Source organism: Amyelois transitella, chromosome 28 (assembly GCF_032362555.1).
Source record: "Amyelois transitella isolate CPQ chromosome 28, ilAmyTran1.1, whole genome shotgun sequence".
Lineage (NCBI taxonomy): Eukaryota > Metazoa > Arthropoda > Insecta > Lepidoptera > Pyralidae > Amyelois > Amyelois transitella.
Window position 1 is genome coordinate 1,327,140 of NC_083531.1, and position 12,753 is coordinate 1,339,892.

Here is a 12,753-nt window from a genome sequence, read left to right on the forward strand (position 1 = left end):
ATTTTTAGAGGAGTCTCGAGTGCATTTGCATACATACTCATAGTCACGTCCATATCCCTTGCGGGGTAGACAGAGCCAACAGTCTTGAAAAGTCTGATAGGCCACGTTCAGCTTTTTGGCTTGATGATAGAATTGATATTCAAATAGTGTCAGTCCGGATTCAGTGGGCAGTCCAGGATTTTGTGGGTACAAACGCAATCTATGTATGTGCCGTGTGGTTCCCGGCACCAATAAAAAAAAAGAATAGGACCACTCCATTTCTTTCTTATCGTAAAAGGCGACTAAGGCCTCGACCACAGCTTCTCTCATACTACAGCTTATATTGAAATCCGCTACCGCTTATGTAATGTAATCACACCCCCCCAACTTACGTTACCAGCTAAGCGGTAACGGTCTAGCTTGAAATTGGAAACATGCTCCACCGAGGCATTATAAATACCAGTATATTATTTATATAAAAAAAGAGATGTGAGCATACAATGTTTTGTATAATCCAATCTCTGTACTTGCATTCAATATTTGAAAAATTACAAAAAGTGAATTAAAAAATTACTGAGCATACGCGTATATGTGGCTTTTTCACAAGATATCACGACTGTACCCCTTACGGCGTAGACAGAGCTAAAAGTGACAAGATAAAAGCAACATTTTGTTAGATAGCTTTATGATGGAATTTTCAGGAATAGTCCAAGATTTGATTGAACCCGGGACCTTATAATTTAAGATCACTCCATCTCATTCCCATGGATGTCGTAAAAGGCGACTAAGGGATAGGCTTATAAATTGGGGATTCTTCTTTTAGGCGATGGGCTAGCAGTCTGTCACTTTATTGAATCTCAATTCTACGAGTATCATTAAGCCAAACAGCTGAACGTGGCATATCCGTCTTTTTAAGACTGTTAGCTCTGTCTACCCCGCAAGGGATAAAGACATGACTATATGTATGTATGTTACCGACGCCACAAATAATAAACTATGCGAATCGTAAAAATTAACACAATTTTTTTTCGTGTAAAAACATCAAGTTTTCAATACTTCCAGCGCTTCGGAAGCGAGTGTCAGCGAGCGAAATATTACTTCGCAACGGAAATTGGAATAAGCATTTATACCGAGGGTGGGGGCGAGGGTAGCGTGGTGTCATTTTTGCTCGGCAGAATTAGATTTTTACACAAATTTAATACAAATTCAATTCAAAATTGTTCATGTCACTATATCTTTTGGTTTCACAACATTGGTTGACGTCAAATGAATTACTTAAAAGTTAGCTTAATGCCGCTTCCAAAGCGTCAGTGCAGAGGAAGCGGTAACAAACTGCACTGCAGCATTTTCTTCAACAATGTCAACTTCACAACAATCCAAACTTAGAATAGAAATGTGGACATGAGAATACATTGTTCAGATTAATTGATTTATTTGAGATTTCAATTATTTAAACTAGTTGTGCCCGCGACTTCGTCCGCGTCCAAAATAGCATCATTGAAGCCCTCAAGGATGAATAATTTTCCCGGTTTTTTTCACATTTTCCATTATGTCTTTGCTCCTTATAGTTGCAGCGTGATGTTATATAGCCTTTAGGCTATATAATTTATCAACGAAGGCTTTAGCCTTCGTCGATAAATGGTATATACAACGTAAAAAGAATTTATTAATTTGAATCATTAGTTCCTGAGATTAATGCGTTCAAACAAACCAAAAAAACTAACTCTTCAGCTTTATAATATTAGTATAGATAATATAATTTTTTATGTAAGACTACATTTCTATAGGGCTAGAATGCCATCGAATATGCACAAAAAGAGTAATGAGTGTTGAGGAAGCGGGAGAGGTCTATAAGGATCGTGGCAAGTGGAAATCCATAGTCTCTGCCTACCCTAATGGGGAATAGGCGTGATGGTATGTATGTATATATGTATGTATGTACAGTGCCGTTTGGTTTAGAATAGGGTGGGCATAAAATGTGTTGAATATACAAAATGGTAATCATTGCGGAAAATGTTTTGAGGAATCTAGGCCGTTAGATGTTTAAGCTTGGTCAAATATGGATTAGGTTACCCTTGGCAAAGGTTGTGGAGGTCAGACGGGAGTCGCTTCGTGTAAAAAACTGACTCACCCAATCCAGGATCCATGGTCAAAGGCATACCCCTTTTGTCACTCTCCTTTTTTTTAAATGCAAGAAAGATATTTGAAATCGGATTATAAATATCGGAGATATGCCGTAACATACATACATACATATAGTCACGTATATATCCCTTACGGGGTAGACAGAGCCAATAGTCCCGAAAAGACTGAATAGCCACCTTCAGCTGCTTGGCTTAATGATGGAATTGAGATCCAAATAGTGACAGGTTGCTAGCCTATCGCCTAAAAAAAGGATCGCAATGTTATAAGCCTTAGTCGCCTTTTACGACATCCATGGGAAAGAGATGGAGTGGTCCTATTCTTTTTTTGTATTGGTGCCGGGAACCACACGGCATATACATTAAAATACGGTCTAATTGAGAACCTCCTTCTTTTTAAAATCATAACATCGTGAAGAAACCTGTACATTAAGGCGACTGGATGTGTAACCATGATCGATCCAATACGGGTTAGGTTCACCTGCAAAGGTTGCGGAGGTCAGACGGGAGTCGCTTCGTGTAAAACCTGACTCACCCAATCTTGGTCAAAGGCTCTTCTTCAGAGAGTTGAGGATGTAACTATCACTCGAAAAAAGATGATACATACATACATATGGTCACGTCTATATCCATTGCGGGGTAGACAGAGCCGACAGTCTTGAGAAGACTGAATGGCCACGTTCAGCTATTTGGCTTAATGATAGAATTGAGATTCAAATAGTGACAGGTTGCTAGCCCATCGCCTAAAAAAAGAATCCCAAGTTTGTAAGCCTATCCCTTAGTCGCCTGTTTTGCCATCTATGGGAAAGAGATGGAGTGGTCCTATTCTTTTTTGTATTGGTGCCGGGAAGCACACGGCACGGCAAGATGATAGAACACTCATTTCGCGTTGTGGGTTAAAATGAAGTCTGATAGCTTAACTGTTGTTGACTTTAGACGAAATAATCTTCACAGGGAGATTTCCTCTTAATTGCAAAACCATTTGCTATTCATTCCTTTGATCTGACATCTACATTTATAAGTACTTATTATTTATTTATGTAACACCCATTATGTTATTTTAGAGCGTCAGTGTTAGAATCGGTAAGCTGGCCGAGTAGTGAGTAAAATGCGTGATGCGCAGAAAGCCACAGGTTCAAATCCGACCTCGGCCATGTACCAACGACCAGTTTCCAAGTTATGTACATTAGTTTGAATACTAACCGATGCTCTTACGGTGAGGGAAAACATCGTGAGGAAACCTGCACATTCAGACAACTGTATGTGTAAATACATACATACATATGGTCACGTCTATATCCCTTCCGGGGTAGACAGAGCCAACAGTCTTGAAAAGACTGAATGGCCACGTTCAGCTATTTGGCTTAATGATAGAATTGAGATTCAAATAGTGACAGGTTGCTAGCCCATCGCCTAGAAAAGAATCCCAAGTTTGTAAGCCTATCCCTTAGTCGCCTTTTACGACATCCATGGGAAAGAGATGGAGTGGTCCTATTCTATTTTGTATTGGTGCCGGGAACCACACGGCTAATGTGGATGTGTAAACATGGATCCAATACGGGTTAAGTTTACCTGCAAAGGTTGCGGAGGTCAGACGGGAGTCGCTTCGTGTAAAAACCTGACTCACCCAATCCATGGTCAAAGGCATACCCCGGGTTCCTTTCTAGAGAGGTGAGGATGTTATTTGGTGGGCGTTAAAATAACAAGGCGTGTATTAAAACTATACTTATTGCTTTGGTTTGTTAATATTCGTGGTGTGAACGCGGCCTATCAGTTTTTTCGAGGTTGTTGGCTCTGTTTACCCCGTTAAGGATAAAGAGGTGATTAAATATGTATGTATGTGAATAACAACGTTCTGAATATCCACTATTATGTTAATCACAACAATGTTTTCAAACAATTCCCTCGTCTACATTTCTATTCGAAGTTTGGATAGTTCTAAAGTTGACGATGATTATATGTATGTATGTATGTATGTAGTTTAGAAATTGTTGTAATCACATTTTGTCAATATAATATTATTTATTCTATTCTTTTCCATGGATATCGTAAAAGGCGACTAAGGGATAGGCTTACAAACTTGAGATTCTACTTTTAGGCGACGGGCTGGCAACCTGTCACTATTTGAATCTCAATTCTATCTTAAAGCCAAATAGCTGAACGTGGCCTATCAGTCTTTTCAAGACTGTTGGCTCTGTGTTCCCTGCAAGGGACATAGACGTATATATGTATGTATCTAAGTACTTACGTTCATTTTTGGGCGCGGGCGGTTTCCTGGTGGCCCAGTTGGTCCGTATAGACCTGGACCCAAGCCACTGGCCGTTCATCGACGTAATTGCTGACTCCGCCTCCTGAGGACAGCAAAAGATTAAAAATTCAGTGCCGTGTGGTTCCCAGCACCAATAGAAAACACCCATGTCGTACAAGGCGACTTAATGATTGGTTTATGAACTAGGGATTCTTCCTTTGGGCGATGGGCTAGCAATTGGCAATCTTTTACCCATGGATGTCGTAAAAGGCGACTTAGAAATAGGTTTATTAACTAGGGATGGGCTAGCGACCTGTCACTATTTAAATCTCAATTCTATCATCTAGCCAAACAGCATAACGTCGTATACCAGTATTTTCAAGACTGTTAGCTCTGTCTACCCCGCAGGGGATATAGACCCTTTTTGTAAGTACATAGGTGGCGTTTAATTCGTTGCTCTTTGTAGGCAGTGCTAATTTCGTCGCTTTTTTGTTAGATGGCGCTAAATTCACTAGCTAACAAAGCTAGTATTGAATAATAATGACCAGGCAAATACATATGGTCACGTCTATATACCTTGCGGGGTATACAGAGTCAACAGTCTTCAAAAGACTGAATGGCCACGTTCAGCTATTGGGCTTAATGATAGAATTAAGATTAAAATAGTGACAGGTTGCTAGCCCATCGCCTAAAAGAAGAAACACAAGTTTTTAAGCCTATCCCTTAGTCGCCTTTTACGACATCCATGGGAAAGAGATGGAGTGGAACTATTTTTTTTGTATTGGTGCCGGGAACCACACGGCACAGGAAAATAATAAATTATTATCGATTCTCGGCCATGTGCTGCCGTCTCACGCAGCTTACTTATCACATAAATATTATGTATGTGTCGTTTAATTGGATAATTGGACGATAATTTCAACGTTTCAATATAAAATTGTGTTTTACACATTGAAAAATACATATTTCGCAATTCATAATGAATGCGATTATAAAATATGTGCATAAATAAATAAAATAATTTCAACGTTAATTTCAAAATAATTAATGTTTCAATATAAAGTACTAACTTTAAATTAAATTATTGTAATTATTTTACACATTGAAAAATACTTATTTTTCAATTCATAATGAATGCGATTATAAAATATGTGCATACATAAATAAAATAATTTCAACGTTAATTTCGAAATAATTAATGAAACATTAATTATTTTAAATTTAATTATTTTACACATTGAAAAATACTTATTTTGCAATTCATAATAAAATATACCATTATAAAATACATACATAAATATAATCATTCTTATTTCTGCATACTTCTTTCGCTTCATCCACGTTCATAACTCCTCTTACTCCCGGCTTTAATCCCGATTGCATCCTCACCACTCTGAGGAGCCCGGGGTAAGCCCTTGACCATGGATCCTGGATTGGGTGAGTCAGGTTTTTACACGAAGCGACTCCCGTCTGACCTCCGTAACCTTTGCAGGGGAACCTAACCCGTATTGGATCATATAGTTACACATCCAGTTGCCTGAATGTGCAGGTTTCCACACGACGTTTTCCCTTTCCGTAAGAGCATCGGTTAGTATTCAAACTAATGTACATAACTTCGAAAATAGTCATTAGGTACATAGTGTGATTCGAACCTGTGCCTTCATGCGCAATAAGCTTTTTAACCTTACTAATTCGACCACTAACGCTCCATTCAACCACACTCTTCAATTAATTAAATACTAGAGGCCGCCCGCGACTTCGTCCGCGTGGAAACCCTATCAATCCCGCGGGAACTCCGGGATAAAAAGTAGCCTATATGTTATTCTGCTTCTTCAGCTACCTACATACCAAATTTAATCGGAATCGGTTCAGTAGTTTTTGCGTGAAATAGTAACAAACATCCATACTGACATCCTGATATTATACAAACTTTCGCATTTATTATATTAGTAGGATATAAACTGAATCTAATCTCAATAAATACTTACGGATTTTTTCAAGAACGACACGAGTTTTTGCGTGGAAGAGTAACAAACATCCATACTGACATCCTGGTGTACAAACTTTCGCGTTAATAATATTAGTACTCGTAGGATATATAAACTGAATCGAATACTTATATTATACTTATATTATATATATATGTATACTTATAAACTTATATTATACTCAATAAATAGGTACTTACGGATTTTTTCAAGAACGAAACGAACCCGTAACCCTTAGATTTGAGTGTCTGCGGATCTCTGACCACTCTGCAGTCCCTGTGAACAAAAATAGATAAATAAATATAACAAAATTGTGACAAAACAGATTAATTTTGAAATAAGTACATACATACATACATAAAATCACGCCTCTTTCCCGGAGGGGTACGCAGAGACTACCTCTTTCCACTTGCCACGATCTCTGCATACTTCCTTCGCTTCATCCACATTCATAACTCTCTTCATGCAAGCTCGGCGGCTTCGGCTACTTTTGACCTGACCCTTTACCAGGACGTCCTTAATTTTATCAAGATACGTTACGTAATAAGTACATCATCAACACTATTAAGGGAATAGCGGCACTTTTGAGCCGTGTGGTTTTTGGCACATTAGAATATAATAACCACTCCATGTTATACCCATGGATATCGTAAAAGGCGACTAAGGGATAGGCTTATGAACTTGGGATTCCTCTTGCAGGCGATGGGCTAGCGACCTGTCACTATTTGAATCTCAATTACATCATATAGCAATGCGGCTGAACGTGGCCTTTCAATCTTTTCAAGATTTTTGGCTCTGTCTACCCCGCAAGAGATATAGACGTGACTATATGTTGTATGTAACTTTAGGCTATAACAACCTGACAACTGACTTATCTATATAAGATGTGCGTTTGTATGTGTGTGTGTGTGCATGTATGTATATATGAGTGGATGAGTGTTTGTCATTCTTTCACGCGAAATCTACTAGACAGAATTTGATACAGTCGAGTACAGTATAATCTGAAATAACCTATAGAGCACTAATTGTCCCGAAATTGCCACGGAAGCGAACCCTTTTTAAGACTGTTGGCTCTGTCTACCCCGCAAGGGATATAGACGTACCATATGTATGTATGTAAGCGAACCCGTGCCGTGTGGTTGTGCCATGGATGTCGGAACTTGGGATTCCTCTTTTAGGCGATGGGCTAGCAACCTGTCACTATTTGAATCTCAATTCTATCATTAAGCCAAATAGCTGAACGTGGCCATTCAGTCTTTTCAAGACTGTTGGCTCTGTCTACCCCGCAAGGGATATACATAGACGTGACCATATGTATGTATATAAGCGAACCCTCAGAGCGCAGCTAGTTCATGATATGTTTCTAAAAACCGGTATGAACCGGTTTTCGGCGGACAAAACAGCTTCTAATATCCGAACTTAGACGAAATGCCTTATCTTGCCCTTCTTTGAAGCCAAGACTCGTAAACTTTTACGATAATACATTAAAATCCCCCACTTCACCCTGTGAGTAAGAGAGATGGAAGTACAAATCTCTTGAAACGAGACAAGGATGGCAATAGTTTGCAGTTGACTTATTTTTCAAGAATTTGTTTCTTCTTGCTAATAATTTTGATATGAATGCCTCTGTGTCGCAGCGGTAGTACGCTTGTCTGTGATATACTTAGTAGGTCCCGGGTTCGAATCCCGGTCAAGTCATGATGAGAAACGAACTTTTTCTGATTGGCCTGGGTCTTGGATGTTTATCTATGTAAGTTTATTGTAAAATATAGTATTGTTGAGTTAGAACTTCGTGTAAAAACCTGACTCACCCAATCCAGGATCCACGGTCAAAGTCATACCCCGGGCTCCTCTCCAGAGTGGTGAGGATGCAACCGGGACTAAAGTTAGGAGGATGAAGATAGTATCGTTGTGTTAGTATTTCGTAACAAGAGTCGAACTTACTTCGTGGCTAACTCAATCTGTGTAATTTGTCAAAAAAAAATGACATCGGTCGGTACATAAAAGAGAATTATATTTAGATTTGATTCAGTGCCGTGTGGTTCCCGGCAACAATAGAAAAAAAGAATAAGACCACTCCATCTCTTTCCCCGTGGATGACGTAAAAGGCGACTAAGGGATAGGCTTATAAACTTGGGATTCTTCTTTTAGACGACAGGCTAGCAACCTGTTGCTATTTTAATCTCAATTCTATCACTAAGCCAAACAGCTGAACGTGACAGTCTTTTTAAGACTGTTGACTCTGTACACCCCGCAAGGCATATAGACGTGATTATATATATGTATGTATAATAGAGAATTATTATACGTTAAGCATCGTTCTAACGGGTTTTCCACAAGATGGGTTTTCCTTAAGCTACATTGAATTTTTAATGTTATTATCATTTTTGATATATTTTTATGAGTTTGGGCCCTTAAAGCGACATAGTAATCTTGCGCAGTAAAATAATTTTAAAGTAATGTATGCGGCATAGATTATTAAATATTTATTTATAAATATCTTATTTATACCTTCGCTAATTTAGCTCCACCTACAAAATTATAATTTTCTCAAATACCACGGGAACTATTACCGAGTTTTAATTAATAATAATACTCGTAGTGCCTTATATCCTTCTCCAGACTCATCTATACTAATATTATAAAGCTGAAGAGTTTGTTTGTTTTATTTGTTTGAACACACTAATCTCAGGAACTACTGGTTCGTATTGAAAAAATATTTTTGCATTGAATAGACCATTTATCGAGGAAGGCTTTAGGCTATATAAGATCACGCTGCAACTATAAGGAGCAAAGAAATAATGGATTATGTGAAAAAAATACTGGGAAAATTATTCATCCTTGAGGGCTTCTATGATTATTCCACGCGGACGAAGTCGCGGGCACAGCTAGTAATTTAAATGTATAGCTGAACGTCGACTTTCAGTCTATTGATTGTTCACTCTATCTATCCCGTAAGGGATAACATGGTAATACATGTATGCATGAAAAATTAGTTAATTAAAATACAGGTCACTGTAATATTTACGCATCATGACAGACCTAGTAATGTGGCGTTTATAATTTATTATTTTCAAACACGATATTTATCGTGTGATGCTTATGTTGTAGAGAATTTTTAAAAATTATTCCTTTATTGTTGCTTGGTTAGTCACACATACATACATACATATGGTCACGTCTATATCCCTTGTGGGGTAAGCCACACTTTTTTTTGTAAGTGATATTGATAGATAGATGATAGGCCACGTTCAGCTGTTTGGCTTAATGATAGAATTGAGATTTAAATAGTGACCGGTTGCTAGCCTATCGCCTAACAGAAAATCCTAAGTTTATAACCCTATCCCTTAGTCGCCTTTTACGACATCCGTGGGAAAGAGTTGGAGTGGTCCTATTCTTTTTTCTTTTGGTGCCGTGAACCACACGAAACTATTAAGTTATATTACAAATAATTATATACTGTATATCTATACTAATATTATAAAGCTGAAGGGTTTGTTTGACTAGCGCGTTCAAATTTTCGAATAAGAAATAAGTTCGAATTGAAAAATTCTTTTTGCGTTGAATAGACGCTGCAACTATAAGGAGCAAAGAAATAATGAAAAATGTGAAAAATTATTAATCCTTGAGGGCTTCAATAATGCCCAAAATAACTTTTCCACGCGGACGATGTCGCGGGCACAGCTAGTGTACAATAAAGAATTTACACACAAATTATTATACATGCCGTATGGTTCCCGGCACCAATACAAAAAAGAATAGGCCACTCCATCTCTTTCCCATGGATGTCGTAAAAGGCGACTAAAGGATAGGCTTACAAACTTGGGATTCTTGTTTTAGGCGATGGGCTAGCAACCTGTCGCTATTTGAATCTCAATCCTATCATTAAGCCAAATAGCTGAACGTGGCTATTCAGTCTTTTCAAGACTTTTGGCTCTGTCTAACCCGCAAAGGATGTGGACGTGACCATATGTATGTATGTATGTATCATACATTCCGCTTCTCACGCCAATCACTTCGTATGCAACATAACAAAGGCGCTCAAAGAAGAATAAAATCTAATTTGGCAAAAACGTGTATAGACAAAAGATACTTGGGAAACTAAAAAAGATGGCTGTACCATGAACTAAATGTGGGATTTCTCGTTGGAACGCAGCCAGAGGCCGCGGTCTGTTTGCCGGCGGGTAGCGGAGTGATAAGCGGAGCGTTTAACATTCTTGGCACGATCCGCTGGGTCTAATTATCTACATTAATATTATAAAGCTGAAGAGTTTGTTTGTTTGAACGAGCTAATCTCAAGAACTACTGGTTCGAATTGAAAAAATATTTTTGCGTTGAATAGACCATTTAGGTCTAGGCTAAGGAAGAAGAAAACATTAAAAAGAAAAAGTTGCCAAATGTTAAGCAAGTCAAAAAGAACATGCATGTAGTCACGTCTTTATTCCTTGCGGGGTAGACAGAGTCAACACTTAAAAATAGTGATTGGCCACGTTCAGCCACGTTCATGATGGCTTTATTGTTCAAATTGTGACAGATTGCCCACATTGCCTACAAGAGGAATGCCTATCCTTTTGTCACCTTTTACGACACGACACGACACAGGAAAAATATGCATTGGTCCTATTCTTATTCTATCAGTGCCGGGAACCAGACGGCACAAAAGAAGAAATATTCGTAAAGCAACGATCTAATACCAAATACTGATACTAATACAAATACCTACTTTACCATACACAGCAAATGGTCAGGTCAAGAGTATCCGAAACCGCCGAGCTTGCATGAAGAGAGTTATGTATGTGGATGAAGCGAGGGAAATATGCAGAGATCGTGGCAAGTGGAAAGATGTAGTCTCTGCCTACCCCTCCGGGAAAGAGGCGCGATTTTATGATGATAATAATAATACCAAATAGTGGTCAAGTGTAGGTGTGGTTACTTGATAAATGAAAATGAGAAAAAAATATATACCTACTTAAAAAATGCATACATACATAAATATGGTCACGTCTATATCCCTTGCGGTGTAGACAGAGCCAACAGTCTTGAAAAGACTGAATGGCCACGTTCAGCTATTTGGCTTAATGATAGAATTGAGATTCAAATAGTGACAGGTTGCTAGCCCATCGCTTTAAAAAGAATACCAAGTTTGTAAACATATCCCTTAGTCGCCTATTACGACATCCACGGGAAACAGATGGAGTGGTCCTATTCTTTTTTGTATTGGTGCCGGGAACCACACGGCACCTTAAAAAAATGATATACAAATATGTATATTAGTCAGTCTCAGTAAGAACATGAAATATTGAGACCGCTGTCAGTAAAACGTCAGCTGTATAAGTTATTTCCCCACTTGAATTTAGGTCTGTCAGCCATAGGGTTGCCACCTTTTTTTTTTTTTTGAAGAAAAATAGTATTTTTTTTTGTAAATCAAAAAATATAATACTTTTGGGAAATTCAGGAAAAAAATAGTGCATATCTATTTTCAATCATTATTTATTTTCCCATGAGTATTTATTATTACTTTTCCCTTTGGCCATCGAGATTATATTATTTTTAAAATAATTATAGGCATCTGAGCAATTTAGGTCTATATTAAAGTAAATTAACAACACATTTTTTGATTAAATTAATAGATGCTCTATTCCTTTCTTCTCTCTATTTCACATTCATGACGGAAAAAAATATTCTTAACTAAAGTAAAAAAATCCCTATACAGCGTTGCGGGTGCGTTCCATTTACAGTTAATTCAATAAAAAAGCGCGACAATTGAATTAGGGAAAAATTTAGGGAATGTTGTGATGTGAAAGAAGATGTAGTTTCAGGAATAGAAAAGGGTATGTTGAGATGGTTCGGTCATGTAGAGGATGAATGAAAGCAGGTTGACTAAGCAGATATACAAGGAGAGTGTGGAGGGAAAGGTCGGAATGGGAAGGCCTAGACGAACGTATCTTGATCAAATTAAGGACGTCCTGGTAAGGGTCAGGTCAAGAGTACCCGAAACCGCCGAGCTTGCAAGAAGTGAGCTATGAATGTGGATGAAGCGAAGGAAGTATGCAGAGATCGTGGCAAGTGGAAAGATGTAGTCTCTGCCTACCCCTCCGGGATAGAGGCGTAATTTAATGTATGTATGTATAAAGTATCTTTTGTATATAGTACTTAGTAGGTACAATTGACTAAAATATAGTACGATACTATATAATATAGTACGGGTGGCAACCCTAGTCGGCCAAAACCAGTGCATTACAGGGTTTAAAGTGAGCTGTCACTATTGAATGTTTATAGTCTTGGCTATCTTTACATGTAAATCTAGATTTTACACGCTGGCCTGGTGGTGAAGGGCAAAAAAGTTTGTGCCAAATGCCTCTCTTCCCTCGCAGATTGTTTAAGTCATGCATATATA

General features: G+C 38.2%; 1 protein-coding gene across 1 annotated transcript in view; it reads right to left on the reverse strand.

Moving 5' to 3' along the window:
• The window catches only part of LOC106133702 (cytotoxic granule associated RNA binding protein TIA1), a 50,902-nt gene that overhangs the window by 9,569 nt on the left and 28,580 nt on the right, over positions 1-12,753 (reverse strand). The window contains exons 3-4 of the mRNA XM_060952323.1: positions 6,557-6,632; positions 4,369-4,471 (exon numbers count right to left, since the gene is read on the reverse strand). Coding sequence (XP_060808306.1) covers positions 4,369-4,471; positions 6,557-6,632 — 179 coding nt within the window. The remainder of the gene's footprint in view (positions 1-4,368; positions 4,472-6,556; positions 6,633-12,753) is intronic.